The sequence below is a fragment of the Micromys minutus genome, assembly GCF_963924665.1.
Source record: "Micromys minutus genome assembly, chromosome: 7".
In the NCBI taxonomy this organism is placed as follows: Eukaryota; Metazoa; Chordata; class Mammalia; order Rodentia; family Muridae; genus Micromys; species Micromys minutus.
The window spans coordinates 54,774,687-54,797,192 of record NC_137976.1 but is presented as its reverse complement, the minus strand read 5'-3'; the positions used below and the strand labels follow the sequence as shown (position 1 = coordinate 54,797,192).

The 22,506-nt window shown below is 44.0% G+C and overlaps 1 protein-coding gene across 1 annotated transcript in view; it reads left to right on the top strand.

Moving 5' to 3' along the window:
• Positions 1–211: 211 nt before the first annotated feature.
• Positions 212–22,506, top strand: part of IGSF11 (immunoglobulin superfamily member 11) — a gene marked incomplete at its 3' end in the record, with an annotated part of 115,813 nt that continues 93,518 nt past the window's right edge. The window contains exon 1 of the mRNA XM_080918678.1: positions 212–326. Coding sequence (XP_080774804.1) covers positions 275–326 — 52 coding nt within the window. The 5' untranslated portion in view covers positions 212–274. The remainder of the gene's footprint in view (positions 327–22,506) is intronic.

Sequence of the window (22,506 nt, the reverse complement as noted above, 5' to 3'; positions counted from 1 at the left end):
AGGCGTCGCGCTGGAGCTGCGGTTGCCCTGGAGACCGCTCGGTGAGTGGGCAGGCGGCGCCGAGCCCCGGGATGGGGAAGCGCTGGCGGGAGCTGGGGGGGAGTGGCTGCGGCGGCTGGTGGTGGCCGCGGCGGCCGGCGAGCCCGGGACGCCCGAGCCTGCCCCGAGCCTCGGCGGAGCGGAGTCGCCTGGGCGCTCCGGTGTCCCGCTCGGTCCCCGGTGCACCCCGCCGCCCAGGAGCCCGGCGGACGGCGGCTCCCGCGGCGGCCCCGGCATGACTCGGCGGCGCTCTGCTCCCGCGTCCTGGCTGCTCCTGTCGCTGCTCGGTGAGTAACCCAGCTTGTCCTGCCGCGCCGGGACCGAGTCCGCTGGCTCCCGCCAGGAGCTGGCAACCCTCTGCCCTGGGGCGGTGACGGAGGCCCGGGTCGCCCAGGTGTCCCCGAGCGAGCGCTGTAACCCTGGCGCCGCTCCTGGACGCCACTTCCCGGAACGAACTCCCGCTGCCACTCCGCGGAGAAATAGTGTTTAGAATCGCCTGCCGTTACTAGCCGGCTCCGAGAAAACTTTGTAGCTTTATCACAGCCTTGAGGGAGATTGCGATTTTTAAAAGAATTAAATAGATTAAACATACTTTCGCAGATTTTAAATTATAACTTCATTATAACCTTTAAAGCATATGCAGGGGTAAAATTTCGCTTTATTTAAAAAAAAAAAAAAAAGCACGATTACACCCGAAAGCAAAGTTTATTTACGCTCTTAAGTTTCGTAACCAGAGGGTCTAAGTTGCCTCATGAAAATACATAGAATGTAGCAATACGGGTAAGCATTTGAAAGCAGTCGTTTATTCGAATTTAACTTCTTCAGTTTTTCTTGCATTATTCCCCCCCCCCCCATAGCCATCGCATGATTTTCCTTTTATACAATCCTGCCTTTGTGTGTGCATTGTTCTATGGAATCAAGTTTTCTGCCTCAGTAATTGGTTGCTGAGGTTTACTGAGATTTGTTCAGAAGGCGTTTGTTTATAAAGCTAGTTCAGTGACGGACATTGCTGTGGTTAACTGTATTTCTCTCTAGACATCTTTTGTCCAGTCATTCTTGTGGCCTTACTTGAATAAACAGTGTTTTAGTCTTGAAGTAACCCAGTTTTAGACCGTTCACCTAGTATAGAGGAAACACAGCGTTACCCTCCTTGAAGATGCCAGGGATGGTGATGTTTGTTCTGACTTTTAGAAGTTCATATTTTTATCGACGATATGCTAATAATCAGTCACATATCAATGTGTGCGTTTATGCACCTGAGCTTCCAAACTGAATTTGTCATTTACTGCTTTCAGCCGGCCTATGTGTCCCTGCCCTCCTGTCAGAGGTGAGATAAGGGAATTCATAGACGTTTCTAATAATCCTCGAACCCAGCTGAACCTTGTAAACGCTGCTGTAAGATGGCTCAAATGTTTTCCGTAGAGAAATCTACCGTTAAGCTTCGTTGGCTGACAGAGTTTGTGTATTGAATTTATCAGGCAATACTTTTAACAGGTGATTTTGTTTCTAGAATCATCCATAGGCAGTTAACTGATTTATACCTTTGCTTTGGGTAGAACTATTTCTACACAACACTAGAATGACTCTGAGGACTTCCAAGGTAATTCCAATCTTTGGGATAGTCTGCTCTCTAGAGGCACTTTTAGCTCTCGAGTATCCTCTGCTCAACAGATATTTGCTTTGCTGCCACTGGGTGCTTTTGGGCATCAGGTGGGTGGGTGGGACAGGGAGCAGTGGGAGGATATGAAGTTTGTCTGTAGCCCTTATAGATTTTCTTAAAACACGCTCTCAGCGTGCACAAGTACAACAAATAAATGTTGAGTCACATTCACCAGCGGCATTAAGGAATATTTATTTCACAGCAAAGTTAACTTTCATATGGACTTCGAAAAGAATTTAGATGATCTAAACTGAGAGCGGCTGGGCCTTGGTAGCTCAAGGAACTATACGTGTGCATGAAAGGAAAGTTCATGGGCATGGTCTAAGGAGAGGGCAGACTTCTAACTGGAGGAGCAGAGAAAGGGTGGAAGGAGGAGGGAAGAGAGGGGAGGAGGGGGGAGGAGGGGAGAGAGGGCAAGCTGAGTGCTGGCTTAGGGCTTTGTCTTGGGAATGGCCACAGGGCTTTTCCTTACAGGCCCAGGGAAGGAGGATGTGCTTAGAGTGTGTGGGGTGGTTCTCTTTTCCAGGGCCCAGGAGAAAGTTATGCCCTGGTTGAATTCGGAGCCAGACAGTGGCAGTCTTGGTTTGACTGAATGTGGTGTGTCTCTAGAACTCCCATGAAGTTAGTTCTGTTCCAAAGTGGGAAAAGCTGGACTCTGAGTGACCCACAGCAGTGATGGAGGGAGGGATAAAGACCAGGAGTATAAAAGTCTCTTCCATAAAGGGAAGAAAGCGGACACATGATATTGCTGTTATTTTTGTTAAGTTTCTGTGAAGTTCACAGGGAATCTTCATAGAAGGGTTAAGTCTGTGCTATTCTATCCATGGCTTAGAGTCCTTTAAAGAGCCAGGTACTAAGGCATGGGCCTTTAATCCCAACACCCAGGAGGCAGAGGCAGGTTAATCTCAGTGAGTTGTAGGCTAACCTGAGTTTCCAGGGCAGCCAGGGATGATGATGAGACTCCCCCAACAAATAAACAGATAAGCAGAAATGTATCTGAAATATTTCTTTTACTTGTGATTTCTTTCAAGAGCAGATAATTTTACAGAATTTGAGGATGTAAAAAAAAAAAGGCCATATCAAAAAGAAAATGACACAAAATCTTTTATCATTGCCGCTTTGAGAAGCCAATTGTAAATTTCAATTTCTCAGCCTCAACATTTGATATGTAACTGTTTTTGGAACACTTCACTTTTTCAGTCAAAATCTGTAGCTTGACCGTTTTCGAAAGATGACAGGTACCATGTGGAGAGTTCAGAGAGGTTAAGCTTATTCAGCATACGGTACTTGGGAAGCAGTTTAAACATCAATTCATCCTGGGTTTTTAATGTTTTGCAAACCATCGTGAGACTTAATGTGCAAGGCTGGGGACTCTTGTTCGGGCTTTTATCCCCGGTAACAGTAAGTGGTACATTCTCAAATGTGTTTTCACACTTCGGTAGTGGAAACATCTATAACAGAAATCCTCATTTGGATCTTCATACTTAAGCCATGTGACTCAGTGGCAAATAAGGTGATGAGCTTGGGCCACAAACGTCTAGTCACAGTCTAGTTGCAGCACCAGGAGGTGAGGGAGGGGCTGCCTACATTTCCTGAGTCGATGCAGAGTTGGGGAATTGTTGCCTTCCCATTCAGACTATCTCTGCGCCTGCTGTGGGGTTGCACTGTGTAATTTGGTGCATCTGGGAGCTGAGACAGGAAGATTACAAGTTGGACTTGTACTACATAAAGAGTTTTGTGGTTGAACCGGGCTATATATAATAAAGTACTCTTTCACTTTCTTCGACAAATTCCTCTAGGACCAGTTTATTTAAAGCAAGGGCTCTAGGTCTGTTGTTATCTGGGCCGATGGTAACTGTTTTAACTCCTTGAGCTTTTACGCATGTTTGGCGTTCTGAAGTAGGATTGTTGGATTCTTAGCTTTGGGTCTTGCTGGAGAAAGCACAGTGCCTGTGATTTTTTTCCCCCTGGGCTAAGAACTGACTGGCACCAACAGGTCTCAGCCTGAACTCCAAGAACAGCACCCCTCCCCACCATCTGGAGGATGGCAAGTCCTCTACTGAGCTGTGATCTGCTTAGGACAGGCTGTCGTCTCCTGGGTGGGCTTCAGAAACCCATTGGTTTGAATTGAATTGTGTCACAAGAGTGGGAAGCTAATTAATTTGTGCAATGGCCAAGCATCTTAAAACCATGACTTTTTTTTTCTTTCTGTGTAAGTCTGGGTAATTGACATCCCCTGCGCACGATTCCCATGTGAGACTGATTGTAACAGCCGATCGTATTTGTTGGCGAGATGTGAAGTCAGAGGGAGGAATAACGTTTTCTCTTGTGCAGATAAGTCTTTTCCAGCTCACGTGGCTGTCATCTGGGATTCTGTAGGTGCTGAGTTGTGGGGCTCCAGACAACTTACTATAGGAAGAAGCGTATTGTACTTGTAGGTTTTAAAAACAGATTCTTAGCTTATTCTGTAATTTTGTTGATTTTTTTTTGAAATACGTTTCCCCTTGTGTAATTCTGAAGATTATCTTCTTTATAGTAAAATAATCTCAGCTTTCAGGGTTTTGTTGTAGCCTGAAGCTTCCTACTTCCATGCCTGGTACATTGTCAAACCCTTGGGTTTGCATGTTAGAACTTGTTTTCCAAGATTGGAGTCCTTACAACCTTCACAGCTTGAGCTCCTCCCCGCCCCCGCCCCACCCCGCCCCTGCCCCTGCCATCATGTTACTGTACCTGACACTCAGGAGATGCATTTTAGAAACATGTATTAATCATAAATCAGAGGATGGGGCTTATGTGTTTCACCCCTGGAAACAGGCAGTATTTAATTGTTCCCTCCTGTTTCTTTTTCTTCATTCACAATTTATACTCTAATAAAATTTTCTCCTTTAGCTGAGAGTCTAGCATCTTCTCCATCAGCTGAGACTCTAACATCTTCTCCACCAGCTGCGACTCTAACATCTTCTCCACCAGCTGTGATTCTAACATCTCCATCAGCTGTGACTCTAACATCTCCATCAGCTGAGACTCTAACATCTCCATCAGCTGTGACTCTGACATCTTCTCCACCAGCTGTGATTCTAACATCTCCACCAGCTGTGACTCTGACATCTTCTCCACCAGCTGTGACTCTGACATCTTCTCCACCAGCTGTGACTCTGACATCTTCTCCACCAGCTGTGACTCTGACAGCTTCATCAGCTGTGACTCTGACATCTTCTCTACCAGCTGTGACTCTGACATCTTCTCCACCAGCTGTGACTCTGACATCTTCTCCACCAGCTGTGACTCTGACATCTTCTCCACCAGCTGTGACTCTGACATCTCCACCAGCTGTGACTCTGACATCTTCTCCACCAGCTGTGACTCTGACATCTTTTCCACCAGCTGTGACTCTGACATCTTCTCCACCAGCTGTGACTCTAACATCTTCTCCACCAGCTGTGATTCTAACATCTCCATCAGCTGTGACTCTGACATCTTCTCCACCAGCTGTGCCTCTGACATCTTCTCTTTCAGCTGAGACTCATACTCTGATATCTTCTGTGGGTTGTTTATGCTCTCTCAAAGATGCCAGAAGCCATCTACTGCCCATTACACAGTCCCCAGCCATATGCTTGAGATGACTTACCTATCAGCCAGTATCAAACGTCCGTCACTGTGCTGCTTCTTTCTATGGACCAGGAGCATCACTGTTAGGTAGGCAGCTGCATTAGCCCCCAGGCTTCATATCATCCGTCAGAACATACACAGCAGAAACAGAAGCTGCAGTACACTAAAGATCATTCCTGTGATGCCAGCATCTTCACACAGGGCTAGTGTGTGAAGGTATTTTTGTTGTTGCTGTTGTTTAAAGAATTTTCGGTGTAGAGCTGACTTACAGTGTCACCCATTGGTAAACTCAAAGTTGCTGTACCAGCTGTTGCTGGCCAAGACTCAAGGCAGAGTCTAGAGCATGTGAGAAACGTGCTACCCAATTGCAAAGACACTTCAGGCCTTAAAGATTGTCAAGGGTCACAGGGTGCTTTGTTTATGTGAACGTGTCTATATTACTGTGCTAGGGATTAAAAGGAAATGATTTAGAGACTTACCAAGCTATTAAAAGAATCAACATATTTTTCTGACAAGTAATTATTACCACCCAAACCAAATAACATAAGTGTTTCTGTTTGACATTTTTGGAAATCTTTTAAAGGTCTGGCTCATTATCACACACCTGCTTCTGCATCCTGTGCATTAAAATCCAGTCTCTTAGTTTTGCCAGTGTGCTGAGCTTCTTTGGCCTAGCCCCAGTAGCATCTTAATAGCATTTTCATATATTTTTGGATACTCTTAATACTATTTATTTCATAATGTGATATAATTTTGAATAGTTTCAACATTCTTGCAACATGTGACATATGTAAAAGGTTGGTCGCATCGTGAAATTGGACAGCATGTGATTAAATATTTCACACTTAGTATATAAAAAAAAAACCTATTGGTTTGTCTTGTGCTTTGAGTAGATCATTCACACATGCATTTCTTTTGTAATATTACACCCAGACTACTAGAAAATATTGATGTATTGGCTTAACTGCTGATATATGTTACATTATAGAATATATATATATATATATATATATATATATATATATATATATATATATATATATAAAACCAGTTATCAATTATTGTTACTGATTGTATCAGAACACTCTCCAGGGTAGGTGTGAAGCTGTTGAGTGAGGATGTCAGATATGAATGTTATGACATTTTCATCCTTGCTCCAGTCTTGTGTTATCAGCAGCAGACAACTTGGAAGGCCTGTCTCACTTTATTCAGTTCTGAGAAAATACCTGTTCTTCAAGTCAGCACACTGGACTAATGACTCCGTGTGTTCTCCACGCTCTGAGCCAGGTGGTTGTGGTGTGTGTTTCCTTGGACGGCTGCTTGCTTTCCTTATACATGCTTAATGTTTTCGATTACAGACGCTGCTGTCACAGAATACTGTAAAAGGTCAGGAACCGGTCCAGTCATTGTTACATTTTCATCAGGGCTGCTGATAAAACTGGATAGTTTCTTTTCTCATGCTCTGAGCACACAGCAGAGAGGACACCAGGGCCTGCCAGTACAGCTTACTTCCAAGGCCTCGGCCCAAGTGATAAGGGCCTAGAAATGTCACCCACCACAGACTCTGTGCTACCAGTGCATACATCAGCACAGGGCAGGAAGGAAATAGCACTTCACTGTCACTAAGAATGTCTGTCTTCATCCCACAGACTTTTTGAAAGGGTTTGAGGCTGTGCTTGAGATGCTAGTGTTATGACAGTAGGGTGTGAGACTCTTTAAATTTTTTATTTTTGGACACAGCATGCAATTAATGCATGCTGTATAATGTTTAATCTCAAGGGCAACACTCTCAGTATATAAAACCTCATATATATATATATATATATATATATATATATATATATATATATATATACACACACACACACATATATATATATATGCACACACACACACATATATATGTATATAAAATGACTCAGTTCTGACTTCCACCCACTGGATACTCTGGTTTTCTGTGCACAGGTCTAGGCTTTCTTGTAGGCATAAATCAAATCCACATACAGACCAGTTTCTTCTTAAAATTAGCCCATGACATAATGTTCTGTAATTGACTTTGAGAGCTCAGCGAGTCAGTGTTGGAACCCCCACCCCCTCAGCCCCGCACAGTCACCTCGTTCTCTTTGGTGGCATTATTACATCATGGCTTCTTTCCTCATGGCTGGACCTTTATGTTGTCTCCAAGTTTTGGCTCTCAGCAGTGTTGGAGTGCCCATATCTGTAGCTAACAGCCTGGACATCTGTGTAGGCTTGTCTGTAGTCCAGCTTACCCAAAGTAGAAATACTTGGGTATACACATCTAACATTTAGTAGGGGAATAGCACTGTGGAGGGACCTTTTTCTTTCCTTATGCCAAGGACAACTAAATTAACAGTGGCATAAAAGGGGTCAAGCACAGTATCCGACATATAGCAAACACACGGGCAGTTGTAAGCACTAGTCAGCCTTGTTTAGATCGGGAAGATGAGCTGTCTGTGCCTCGTGCATACAGCAGTGGCCTGGGCTTGCCGCCCTCCAGGCTTGCGTTCACGTTCACCTGCAGGATGAAGGAGTTAAATTATGGAATCGCTTCTTTTCGTCTCCCGTGGTGAGGTCATTGGTAGCAAGATAAGCCACAGTGGTTATATGACTGGCTTTAACATAAACCTCCCTTGAGTGCAGTTATTTGACTCTTACTCCCTGTCCTCCGTGTATTGGGAGATGTCCCGGTGAGGTCTAGGAAGTCAGAGTTTCTGCATCTGTTGCAAAGATTACAAGTAGTTAGGATGTAGCACTGGAAGTTTTGACGTTGGGCTCCATGTCTGCTCATCTCGCAGGAAGTGCTGGTGCCTCCTGTCTCTCCCTTAGATCCGCGCTATCTCACTCAAAGCGGGCTATAAATGGGTGAGCATGTTTTCATCGCAGTTGCTGCAGTGGTTCCTTTGGCTCCACTCTGATGGTGTTTGTGTTGATGGCAGTAGACCACGTGATGGACAACTAATTAGAAACAGAAGGCCATGGCCTTTCTGAAAACTTCAAGCTTTGGTCATCTACATGATGACTGAATCTTAAACAGAAAGCTGTGAGGGGTCTGGTTGGTCCACAGCCTGGCACCAGTCACGTGACTGGAGGCTTTTGCCATTGGTAGTGTTTCCAGGCTGTTCTCTCTCATATTCATGAAAGACGGTGTTTGCATACAAAGCCAGATGGTCTCTAAGATGGGCAGAATCAATCAGTTCATAAACCCGTTACCTAATGCTTTATGTTAGCAGAATCTTTCTTGCAGGTGGGTAAGTTATTCCTGAATGTAAGCCAGACCAATAAAAAAATGGTTCTTGAGTTTTACAGCCCAAGATCACTGTAGAAACTTACACATGAGTCATTTCCCTGTAAATACTTCCTGGAATTGTGACTTTGAATCGTTGTTCTTTTAGTCCCCCCTCCCCCAGCGTGGCCTGCTGAGTTACCTGTTGGTCAACATCTATTGCTAGGTGCATGCCTAAGATGTATACTCCTTTGAATAAATTACTTGCGTCTTTATCCCACATCCCCCGTGGTTGCTTTGAGTCAGAAGGTCAAATTGTCTTTGCCATTTAGGAGAAAATAGAATGTGAGTGGTAGACCAGTAGGGTCTCTTTGAGCCCTTTAATTCCATAATGTCCTTGATCTGATGGGGCAGCTTGGTAAATCTCTTCCCTATTTCCATGACCAAGCCATCTGCCTGCATTAAAATAAATCAAATCTGCTTACTCCTCAGTGTCTAACAAATATTCTATAAACTGATGGTGATGAAGAGCGTGAACACAAAAATAATTTGCACTCCTCAGCACTTCCTCCCGACTTCTCCGCCCAGATCCTCTTTGCAAGTGGAAGCTGGCAGACTGATATTCTCTGATTTAGAATGGAGGGAAATGGTGGCTTTTCCCAGCCCCTTCTTTTCCTTCCCAACCGTGGCACATGAACTAATTCAGACTCCACATGTCTGAGCCTTGCTAACCCTTTACTTATCCTACTTCCAACACATTAAGAAAGTCACACTTTACATACAACAGATGACATACATGTTGTGCATGCACGTATTTAAAGACAAGGTGGACTGACTCTGTGCTTGGCCCTGTCTGATCTAGACTGTAAGGACTGTGGACTCTGGCTGCATTATAGGCTCCATGGACTGGCCCCAGTGAGATTACATGGCCTGCACAGAGCCAAGATCATTTATTCCTTCTCATGACAGGTAGCTAAAAACCAGTGGATCTCAAACGTCTTTGTTCCCTGTGATCTTCCTGCTGTTTGTCAGTCACCCCTTCCTCAAGTTCTGTCTGTGCCATGTTATGTTTCTCATTGCAGTTGCCTGGCTGAAAACTGCCTGTTACTTTGATCTATCCTTAATCCCTGCCAGGTTGGTGTCCTGGCAGATGTTGCTTTCTTTAACTTCCCCTCCTATCAATAGTGGTGAACCCAAGAGGCCTGAAAGGATAACGTGGGAGGTCCCCTTGCTCACAGATAAACACCAGGGGACCTGGAATGTTAAACACACAGGCTTGTTCCTTCAAAGAAGGAATGCATCGACCTGTTACTCATCCAGAGGGCTGGCAGCAGATGTGGTTAAGAGCCCTGTGACCTTTGTGCTATTTGTGTGGCTGTGAACACACTGGATAACCCCCCCACACACACACTATTCTGAGCTTGTCAATCTGTCAGGCTGTAGAACCCACCTTTATGGAAGGTGTCTGTACAGTTCGGAGGTAGTCATGTCTTAAGCTTTATTGTGCACACGGGACTGAGTTAATTATAACTAGGAAAAATTTTGCCAAAATGTACGGTGCTTAAATATACCTAAAATAAACAGTTGGGGCCAGATCTGGAAGATGGAGCAACACTGGCTGCTGAGTTGTTGAACCCTGCTACCTTCTTGCCTCTCACAGATTGATACTCTGCTGGCCACACTGGCTCACAGAGACCCACAGGATAAGTTTTGGGGGTCTAGGGAGATAGAGCTCAGTTGGCAGAGTGCTTACTCTCCACAAGAACCTGATCCAAGCCCCAGAACCTATGTGATAAAAGACATGTTTGTTGGCAAAACAGGCCTTGATCAAGGATACATGTTTGTAATCTTTGTTCTGGGAACCAGAAGCAGACAGATCTCTGGGCTTGCTGGCTGGTCAGTCTAGCTTACTTGGTAAATTCCAGGCCAGTGAGAGACCCTGTCTCTAAGAGAAAGAAAAGTAAAGATGATACAGAAGAAATGGCACCCAAGACTGTCTGCTGGCTGCTACATGTACACAGTATACACACGCACACACACACACAAACACACACAAACACATACAAACACTCAAACACACACACAAACACACACACACACACACACACACACACACACACACACACACACATGCATGCACACAGTGTGTTCCAATGCTTGAGTATCATTTGATGTCCCTAATGGCTCTTCATACTTTCCTATTAACACTCGGGTTGTCTCTCTTTTAGCTTTGTCTCTAGAGTACACATCTGTTTGTAATTCACCATTTATTAGATGAAAAGTTTAAAAACCACAATCTTAATAGATTCACAAAAACTGACAAAATATAAGAACCCTATAAAAAGTCTAATAAACTGGGGGACACCTGCTAAAGCACTGTAGTTGTCATTGAAGGCATGGAGCTGGTGGGGGCAGAGATGTGGGGCTCACTGCTTCTGTTTGGCAGCATTTTGCAGTCTGGTAATTTGAAGGCTTCATTCCTGGTGCGGACCTGGCTTTCCATCGGTATGGCTTTCTGCTCAGAGGATGCCCATAGACATCTCTTGTACTGTTTCTCTTTCTCCAGTGATGCACATCTTCTCTTTGTATCCGAGAACCACTGTAGTACATTTCTTTTTGGATTTGTGCTTTGGCTCAGAGGCTCTCTGGATAGCCCAGGCACCATTACCCATTAAGCCATCTCACTGCACAGATTGGCATCTATCCACCCATATTTTATGGCTCCTTTCAAGTTTTTCTTTGAAGCATAGAACTGACCTAACCGGTGCTCCTTGCAGCCATTCATCCAGGATGGTATAGTTTTCATCCAATGCGGTTTGATTGTTTATTTATGTCCTGTACAATTTACCTTTCTTCTGAGTATTGAGAATTTAGTTAATATAAATATTTTAAGGTTTGTCTACCAATTCTATTATGGGCACCTATTGCATAATGAATATATTTGGATTTAGTCCCAGGTTCCACATTGGAAGATTCTACAACTTTTAGAAATTTCTGTACAGTAGGAGTGTTCCTTTTATTCAGAGTGCCTTGGATCATGCCTGGATTCCTCCAGAAACCTAACTGTCTGAAAGGGGTCTGTCACCTGAAAGACAGACTTGCCAGTGAGATCCCTTTGCTTTTAGGTCTCACAGTAGACAGGACAACGGGATGCATGCAGGTGCAGTAGCTCTGTATGTAAACTGATCTGTGGATGGTTTTTGCATGTGAACAGCTGCATTTCTACAAGTTAACTATGGTTCTGATGAAGTTTCCAACTTAAACCCATCCTCACACGGACCTCTCCCTGTATGATGCTTACCTGGACATCACCAGTCCGAAAAGAAATAATCTTCCTCTTACTCCATCCATGCGCTTAGTTTTCAACTTCCAGATGGATTTTGTGGCAGCATTAAAATTTTTAATCCGCACCCCTGTGAAAATGAACACGTTACCAACTAGAGTGTGTTCTTCTGACTAGTCCCCTGGTCTTTAGGTTGGGAGACTGCACCTGTTTCTACAGCATGTCAGCCATTTTTCACCATCGTCTTCAGAAAAGTTACTTCCTTTACTTATTGAATGGTTAATTTATTTCTTATCCTGACACTCTAATTTTCTATTAGTTTTGTAGATTAGTACTTTAGTACAAAGTGTAGTATGTTCTAAATTACAGTCTTCTAAAGTCTAGTTTCACTGCTCTTCAAGCCCCCCCCCATCTTCCCCCAATTCAGCTCTCCTTCCTGCCCTAAACCTCTCTACCCCAGTCTGCTGTGGGCATTTTCATTAAGAATTCACATTTAAGACTATTCCGTGTTTCTTTCATCTATAGCTTATTCCCATTGACTTCTTTTTTTTACAGCAAGATTTTACAAAAACATTAAAGTATTGAGTACGTATATGTGTGTGTGTTCGTGTGTGTCACAGTGTGGTGGAGGTCACAGGACAGCTTGCAGTAGCTGGTTTAAGTTTTGAGTTGAAGCTGACTATCATGCAGTCAGGGTGACCTCAGACTCTCAGTGTAGACAAGGCCGGCCTTGAGCTACTGACCAGCATGCTCTCAAGTGCTGGCTTTACAGGAACTTGGCCTTGGTGGTTAATCATCAGTCAGCCAATGGCAATCTCTTCCTACCCCCTCTTTCCCTCTGTCTGTGTCCCTGTCTGTGTCTGTGTGCAGTCAGAAGTCAGTGTTGGATGTTTTTTCTCAACTGTTCTGCATCTTATGTTTTGAGAGAGACGCTCACTGATTCTGGAGCTTGCTGGTTCAGCTCAGCTGACTGGCTGGCAAGCCATAGGCATCCCTTCAAGGACCACTGGTGTGCATCTTTAGGCCTGAGGCCACCCCCCCCCCCATTAATTTACAGTTTATTTTACATGTAGGGGTGTTTTGTTTGCATGTATATTTGTGTGCCACACATTTGCCTCATGCCCATGAAGGCCAGAAGAAGGCACCACACTTCCTGGAACTGGAGCTACAGACAGTTCTGAGCTGCCATCTGGGTGCTGGAAATAAAAGCTTGGACCTCTGGAAGAACAGCTAGTGCTCTTAACTGCTGAGCCATCTCTCCAGCCTCAGGCCTGGCCTTGGTTCCTGAGGCTCTGAACTCAAGGCTTCGAGCTTGCATCTCAAGCAGTTTCTAGAGTGAATCGTGTTCCCAAGGCTTGATGGCTAATCTTTGTCAACTTCATTGGATTGAGAAATACCCAGGAGATCAGCAGAGCTTCCTTCAGGATATGTCTGAGGCCATTCCCTGGGAGCCAATGAAGGGAGGAGAAACCAAGGAGACTGGGACAGCGCCATCCAGTAGATCGCAGGTCACTGTGGAGGAGGGAGGAAGCCTGGGAGCACAAGTTTGCTTTGCTTCCTGGCCACCACAAGGCGAGTGGTGGTCTCACATGTTTGCTGCCACAGTGTTCAGCCTCAGCCTAGGCACTGTGCAGTGGAACCAGCTATGACCAGATTGAGACCTTTGGGACCATGCACTCAAACCTTTATTTCCAGGAAGTGTTATCCTAAGATGGGTGGAACAGTGACAAAAGTGACTGACCCAGTGAACATCGTTTCTGGTACAGCACAATGCCAAACCAAAGCCACGTTTTAGTGGCTCATAACCACTAAGAACCGAGTTGTCATCCCCTTTCAGAATCTAGACCAAAGGAAAAGCTAAGGTTTGTTTCTTTTTCTGCCACAATGCTGAAATCAGGAACACCAAGGTGCAGTTGCTTTATTCCTTTCCTAGTGATAAAATTAACTTGCCATTTGGCAGCAAGGCGGCCACAGTCTCTCATTAGTTTTGTACTGGATATTAGTCTACAACACACAGCCTGTGATCTGGGCACTAGATCTTTCCACAGCCCAGCCCTGTGGCTTTCTCTGGCTGAAGTTTGAGTTTTCAGCAAGTGACCAAAAGCCTCTGGTGACTTGTTTGGGGTTGCCATGGTCCTGGATGCTGGCCCCACTTAACTTTCCCCAAGTCCAATCCCCTTACCTTTCCACACACCTTCCACTCCCCGGGCTTTATCTGCCCGGCAACGCACACCCCGGCATAAGTGGCTTAGCAGGCTATACTTGGTAGAAATAGGCCATGTTCCATTTTTGTAGACACTGCTGGTCTTCCTAAGTGGTTGCACCAATGTTTGCTTCTACTGCAGGAGAGCTCCAGACTCTGTCCAGCTTGTGAATGATACTGTTGGCCTAGGGCATTACAACCACACCTGCTCTGAAGGGTTATAATCTATTCATTGTGTCTGGGTGCATGTGTATAGTTTTTGTTTAGTTTTCTGATGAGAAGTGGTCTTACCTCCCCATCTCAATTTTCTTTAAAGTATTTAATTTGAAAATTTATGTGTGTGTGGGTATGTGTGCATGTGTATTGGGTACCCCATAGTGACAGATGAATAAGTTCTTATTAATAATAATGGTCTCAAAACCCATCAAAGGACAGATAGAGGCTCAAATAGAACAGCAGACAGACTTGGCTCTAAGTAGAAATCATTTATTCTTTCTTTTTCTTTTTGTTGTTCATCTTTCTGTTTCTATCACCACATTTTAAAATTTATTTCTTGACAGTTTTATACATGTGTTATATAATATATACATTATATGTTATATATATGCATATATATGTACAATGTATAAAATATATTCTGATCACCCCCTCTCTCCACTCTTGCCAGCCCATACCCTTTCCTAGGGAATCTATGTTCACGTGTCTCTGTTTTATTTTGTGACTCACTTGGCTCTAACCAGGGCTGTCTGTGTGATCGTGGGTTTAGAGCTATCCCCTGGAGTCTGGTGGGCTAGCCTGTTCTATTGGCATTCTTATTGTAGCAGCCTTCTCCATGAATCTCTTCCTTGTTTAGAGCTGAGGTCTCCTAGTCTATGATCTTATTTTCTCACTGCATAGATTTTCTTTTCAGATGATCAGTTTAGTTGTAAATAGCATCTTACACATCCAGCCCTTCGCATTTTAACGCCTCTGGTGTTTGTTTTATATAGGGAATTTTAACATGTGAGTCAAAGATAGCTTTCAGGGAGTTCATAGAAAATTTACGGCCAAGTTAGTGTTAGAGTGCTTTTACAGTTTTCTTTTTCTAAGAGGATTGTCTCTCTCACCAGCTTCTGAAGTTTGTTTGTTCTTCAGTTTTCCAACATAGTTGAGAACGCACTGTGCATATGCTGCTCTGGTTTATACGGCACGAGCTAATGTGGGTTTTAGGTCCTAAACATATGTGTCACTATAGTTAGAACTGTAGCTGAAGTTCTAATGTGCAGACTTATGTGACTCAGAAAAGACATACTTGTAGAATGCTTGCTGTTAGGATCAGACAAGGAAACAGAAGTGCAGATCCATCGTAGCTAAAATGTCAGGTAGAAGATAAAGCCGGATATCAGCCTTGTGAGCTACCTGTGTGGTCTTTATCATAGTGAGTCACTGCCTTCGTTTCTCATGTCATCAGTAGATTCTGGAATTAACAACAGCCTCCCTTGTCCACAGAGCTTATGATGTCCTAGAGTCCCTGGGTTTAGTCTTCCAGGGGAAGTGATCCAGCTCATTCTAATGGAACTCAGCAGCATGCATGGTTTGAACGGACTGAGTTCAGTCCCCACCCTTATTCTGACCACATTCCATCCACACGGTAGGGAGTTGGTTGGTTCTTGAGGTCTCCATGCTAATCTGTCCACTTTCAGCATGCGTGATGGTAAGAAGTTAGCCACCAGAGACAGGCAGGGCACGAGGACCCACCTAAGCATGCAAAACATTTAGTGAGGGGCTGACAGGGTGTGGACTTCAAAGAGGAAGGTTTATATATCCTCAGATTTGAGAACAGTGTGTCACCCCAGACATGGTGGGCTTCTAGACAGCAGCAATCTGTTTCTCACAGAGAGGCCGGGTAGTCTGAGATCCTCGTGTTGGAAGAGCCCATGCTTCCTGCTTCTGATTTCAAAGACAACTGTCTTTCTGTGTTCTAGGTGATGGGAGAGACTTGTCTTGTCACGGTGGGTCCCAGTAATGATCTAATCATGTCTGAAGAGCATACTTCCATATATGACCATCGTGGGAATTAGCCTTTTGAGAGGCTGTGAACATTCAGTCTGTAGCCATCATAGATGAAGGCCTAGGATGATAGAACAGGCTTAGAACCTGCATATGCCATTCAAACTTTCAATTAGGTAACAGCCACAGCACAGTGGCACAAAGATTCCTGGGTAGGACAAATTGTACTCACCAGAGACTAATGGTAAACCAGAGAACTTCACATGGATAGGAGACCTGACCCTTTCCTTTCCTGGCCTAGAGCAGCCTTAGTATTTCCTTCCTTCACTCATTAAAATGTTTTTTCTTAAGTAAAGCAGGGCAGGAGGAAGAAATCCTGAAGAGTGAGTATTTATCTGATCTGTCCAAGGTGGACACATTTTCCCACAGAGGCTGTAGGTGTTGGGTCAGCCTGAGATCAGATTGGATGGACCTTAGCTAACCTACACATTCCCGCTGCTCACCCCGGATGGGAGTAGACTGTTATAGGCTGTGGTGTGGGATAGCTACTCTTGGCTGTCAACTTGACTACATCTGGAATGAACTGACACCCCTATACACACCTGTACAGGATCAGGGGAGAAGGAAGCTTTTGCTTTTTGCCTTGCTAGCAAGTCCATTGCTTCACTGGCATTAGAGCCTACTTCTCTGTGATTCTGGTAGATACTGAGGACCAACTCAGCCTCATGGACTAAACAACTACTTGATTTGTGGACCTTTAATTCATAGACAGACATTATTGTACTAGCTGGAACACAGTCTGTAAGTCATTCTAATAAATCACACACACACACAATTATGTATATCTATTTATTTATATCTGTATATATATCATATATATATACCTCTACATCATATCTATCTTATCTGTATTTATTCTATATGTTCAATATTACTCTAGAGATCCCTGACTAATACAGGGACCAGCATGAGAAATAGCAGGAAGATCAGGCTTGTTGGAAAGTAAAATGGTCTTTGCTTTCTATTATGTGTGTTTATTAACAAAGGAATGCAACATTGGTATATTACTCTCCTGATACAGTATATGTAGATACACAGCCAGTCCCATCTTCATCTAGCCAGATGCACCAAATCTTGAGCTCTGTCCTAGTTTTGAACATAAGCTGATATTCCAAGATGGCAACACTTGTGTAGCAGTTGCACAGTGGCCTGTACCACACTGCTTTACCAGATCTCAGTAGACACTTTTCTTCTTTCAAGAAAAGCCTCTTTATTTCCTTGATCACGCTGAGTGTTATCTTTTAATACTTGGATTTGGCAGGCTTTCTCTGATTCCAACTTGCCCACCATGAACTGAATTCAGGAAAACAGCTTGGAACATGGAAGCTGAGCGGGCCCTGGACACGTGTGCCTAAGGGTGGCCAGGCATGTTATCACCAACCGAGTGCCAGGCCAGAGAGGTCCCAGTTCTGCTGTCACTGCCACACCCTCTGGGTCACACACACTAGACGTTTCTAGTCTGGATGTCAAATACTGGACACCTCCTCTGTGCCCTGCACCACTACACACTTCAGTACACACTTTTATATGTGTTTACTCATTAGTGGTGAAGATAAGCCTGAGAGACATCTCACCACCTATCTCCCAGTGGAGAAGTGGCTGGCGTACTTTCGGAGCAGGGTGAATTTCAGTAGCTGGAGTTCAGTGCCCGAGACAGTCTACAAGATAACACGGGAAGAGCCAGGCTCAGGTGTCAGTAAGTGGATTCGATTTTTGCTTTTTTAGCTCTGTCCTTGGTGGCAGTTTTGTCTCGATTCTAGGGCTTGGCTGTTGAAGAGTGTGGGGAAATATTTATAAGAATTGTGACTGACCCAAAAAAGGGTTTAAGAATCTTAAAAAACAGAAAACATTAAACTTTAAGCACAGGGAAACTTGAAACACTGAAGTATCCAGAAAGAGTGAGTCCTGTGTTGCAGTTACATCTGGTTCTTCTTCCCAGCCCTGTGCTCCCAGAAATACGACTCAGACTCAAAATACATTTACAAATACTTTGGGCATGTTGCTAGGCTCTATTCTGACTAGATAATAATGAAAATGACCCAATTATTTTAACCTACATTATGCCACAAGGCTGGTTACCTGTGCTCAGGTACTGTGTGTCCATCTTGTAAACTTTCTTTGGTGACCCTCTTGCCTTCTCTTTCCTCGAATTCTTCTACTCCCAGATGTCCTACCTCTATTTCCTGCCTAAGCCATAGGCCATAGCCTTTAAATTCACAGGTGATGCATCCATACAATGCGTAAGATATTCTCTCTACAGTTCTGCACTTTTCCCTCAAGAGACTACATTCTCCCTCACCCTTGTCTCCATATTGCAGATTCTTCTGAAGTGGTTTGGATTTGCTGATTGCGAAAATCAGCTTCAGCAACAAGAGAGTTCCTTTTCAGAAATTGTTATCAAATAGGAATTCTAGAAGATCCTTGTTGTCAAAATCAAAGAGGCATTGTTAAAAATTACTATATATGTTTTTGGGTCAGTAGCAGGAAAGAAACATAGATCCTATCTGTCTGCACTGAGTTTATAACTTTACAGAGGAGGGTAGTGGTTTGTGAGTATGTAATAGATTCTAGACCTTTCATATACATTATTTAATTAGTTTTCAGCATATCCTTCTTCTCCTTCTTTTTCTTCTTCCTCTTCTTTCTCTTCCCCTTCTTTCTCCTCCTCCCCTTCCTCTCTTCCTCTTCCTTCTCTTCTTTATTCCTTGGACTTTAAGGCAATGCTGATGTTTCAGTGCCCCAGTGGGATATGACATCATTCCTAAAGCAATCTCCCCAGACTTTCTGTCTGTATACTGTGTCAGTACCTTAGTCCTGGCCAGTGTACTGTTACTTGAATGCTTAACTGTTGGTGCACCCCCTCCTTTCTTAGCCAACCTTTAATAAGTGCTCATTTCAGAAAGAGTAAGTAATAGTTGTATAGTGTATAATTGTATAAATAACTTAGATAATTGTATGGCTAGTTTAGATGTGCTCAGATCCTGAGCGTGTGGGAGCTAGTAGTGTCTTTGAGGGTCTGAGTGAGACCTAAGTCAGTTCAGAGGAACCTGAGTACACCAGAGTAGGCAGAAGAGAGTGGAGCTTGTATCAGACATGGCCATGTGGGAAGCAGCATTGCTTGTTCCTATTGGAAAGAAAGTTGAGTTAACATTCGGATGGCGCGTTTATTATTCAGCTCTTTCAAAACTACCCCTAATGCTATCTCTTTTCCCTTGTTTCCTCAACATTAATTATCTTTTAGTAGCTATGGTAACTCAGTTGAAGCTTAGTTATGCATGTAGTCTGTACACATTGAACTGTTTGCTACCAGCATTCTCAACATTTTTCTGCTTATTCAATGATTCTCCTTTACGGTGTCCCTTTTTTTCTGTTTGAGAATTGTCTTTCCCCTTTAGACTTGTAAGGACAATTTTATAAAGAATCCAGAATGACAGACTAGCTGATAAATTGTGCCCATCATCTTTGCCAGTAGTTTCCGTGCCATGGTTTGCTTGGTGTGGACATCTTTCAGGCCAGTTCTTACTTTGAGGACCTCTCAAACCCCTGGCACTCACAGGCTTGGAAGCTGAACTTCCAAACTCCAGGGCCCTACTGTTCTCTCTCCAAGGTTCTATGCTTCCCTTCTTTCTTTGGGTTTGGCAGCTCTTGTCTGAACCTGTTCTACCCAGTCTCACCTCTGTGTGTACCTTTTCTTTCCCTGGGTTGTTTTTGCCTCTGCTGCCAGCTTCCCAGTTCAGCTGCTTGCCTTGTTTGGCCTCTTGATTGGTTTTGCCCCTCTCCCCTCTTTTGGAAAAGTTTTAATCCTGTACATTAGCTCTATAAGGTAGACCAGATGGTTGCATGTTTTCTTGTCTTCTGTGGTCAGGGCAATTATTTACTCTTGTGTTTCTGTTATGGAAAGTGGGACAGATAAACTTTGTCTTCCAAGTGACTGGGTTAGATCGAGAAATGGACCTGTGAGTCCTGGTATACAGTGAGTTTCTCACTGTCTCCATAGAATCAGCATTGAAAAAGAGCCCTTTTCTTTTTAAAGAAGCATTTTAAAAGGTTAATCCTATGTATTGCTGAGTGTCAGTATGGGTACCTATTGCTGTGTGTCAGTGTGGGTGCCTATTGCTGTGTGTCTGTGTGGGTGCATATTGCTGTGTGTCTGTGTGGGTACCTATTGCTGTGTGTCTGTGTGGGTGCATATTGCTGTGTGTCAGTGTGGGTACCTATTGCTGTGTGTCTGTGTGGGTGCCTATTGCTGTGTGTCTGTGTGGGTGCCTATTGCTGTGTGTCAGTGTGGGTGTATGTGCATGTGGAGACAAGTGCTTGTGGAAGGCAGAAGAGGTTGTTAGATCTCAGGAGCTGAAGTTAGCAGTTGTGTGTCACCCTAAATGTGTGCTGGGACCTGAACACAGGTCCTCTATAGCAGCAGCATGTACTCTGTACCGCTGAGCCATCTCTCCAGCCCCTGCTCTTGTTTCGTAATACTCCTTCCTTACTCACTAAATTTTTCCTTAGTGCCTGTTTTATGTGTGATTTTGTTTTAGGTATTGGGGACACATACTGGAGGCAAATAGACAACACAAAAAGAGGAAAGAAAAAGAACATCTAAGGCACTAAAAGAGCAAGATAACACTAAAACATGCATTCACAATCTTAATCTATTAAAGATAGTATGGCAGACGACGTTATGTATGTAAATGCCATGAAGTAACCATGTTTTTAAGCTGCCTTTTCCTCTGTGCTCGCTCTTGTCTTCCAGGTACATTGTGGATTCCTTGGTAGAGTGACAATGGTCATGCTGGTCCCAGGGTCCGTGTCAGACACCCTCGCTGGTGATGCTGAATAAGCTGGACTTTATCCAAGTGGTTGTTGTTGTTTCTAGTTAAGTGCCTCCCTAATTGCTCAGAGCACTAACAGGAACCTGCTGGCGAAGGTCTTGCTGTCGCTCGGTGTCACTTGCTCCACAGTGTGTGGCACAGGGAGACTGCAGGAAAGGTCTGCGGGCCCAGAAAATGCATACTTCTCGGACAGCGCTTTTACACACAGCCCTGGGGGCTTTTGATAAAGTAGAATCTTGCTAAGGTTGTAGTCCCTTTAGAAACATTTTCAATTTCCAGTATTTACTAAATACACCTGAACTCATACGATACGTGACTGGTATTTTTTTTTTTTTTTTTTGAGAGGCTTTTAGAAAGGTTTATGAATAGATATTTATAGATTTGCCTCTGATTTTAAGGTTGATAGTTTCCCAGCGGACAGGGAAGAGTCTGTCTAGGTGTGGTAGCTGCTTTGTGGGAGCTGGCCCAGGTATCTGGAGTACCAGGGTTGTAAATGAACAAAGCACATTGTTCAGCATTTGTATTTATTTTTTCTGCCCAATCCTTACCTCTTCCCTCTGCCTTTTGTTCTTTCATGTCATGTAATAAAAAACCTGGGGAAGTAAAAGTGGCCTTTTCCAAAACAACACAGCATGTAAGAGGAAAGGTTTGGACCAGAATTTGGGTAAATTCTTTCTCCAAGGGGTTGGGGGTTGGGAAGGAGCTGAGCAATGTTTCTGGTCCCTTTATTATTTTCCTCTCTCAAAGAGTCAAGCGTTCTATTTACCTGGGTCTTCCCATGTCTATAGTTGTAAGGCCACAATGACTTTACAGAAAAGAAATGTGTGGCCATGCACAACCCTCCTTCCTCATTTGTGGCATGTTTATTTAAGCACAGTTGGGGTGCCACATTGGAGACCCTGCCCTCAGCTGCTTTGGGGGCTTCTGTCATGTCCTCGTGGTCCAGACTGGCTAAGATGACACAGAGGAGAGACGGCAGCTTCACTTCAGGATCTGCAGCAGCTGGAGAGAACGCCAAGCAGATGGGCTTTTCCACCCCGATTATCTCGACTTCCTAAATTTAGAAATACATGCTTTTAAAAAAATGTAAATTACCCGAGGGGGTGGCGTAGCACATGCCAGGCTGTGCTAACGAGCACAAATGGATGTCATCTGCTGACTCCCATGCGCTGTGTCCATGGCTCCAGCTCTGTTTGTTCTGTCTCCTTTAAGTTTGTTTCATCTTCTCATTGCTTTTCTCTCCGAAGCTGTGCTGTCAAGTCTCTGTTCTCATGTTCATTGTTAGTTTACGATGTCCAGATGTGGATATATAGAGTTTTTTAAAAATTTATTCGTTATTTAATTAATTTTGAGACAAGGTTGTAGACCAGATAGACTGGTTGCTAAATTTCACGGTAGTCAATGATAGCCTTAAGCTCTTGGTCTTCTCCCTCCCAAGTGCTGGGGTGATGGGTACCCCAATTGGCCTGTATATAGCCTCTTAAATTAAAATAATCTGTGATCTAGCCTTTGACAAACCCCCAAAGGACTAGGTCAGGGGAGGGAGGCATTAGATAAGAACCTTCTTTTGTCTTACTTTTGCCACAAACT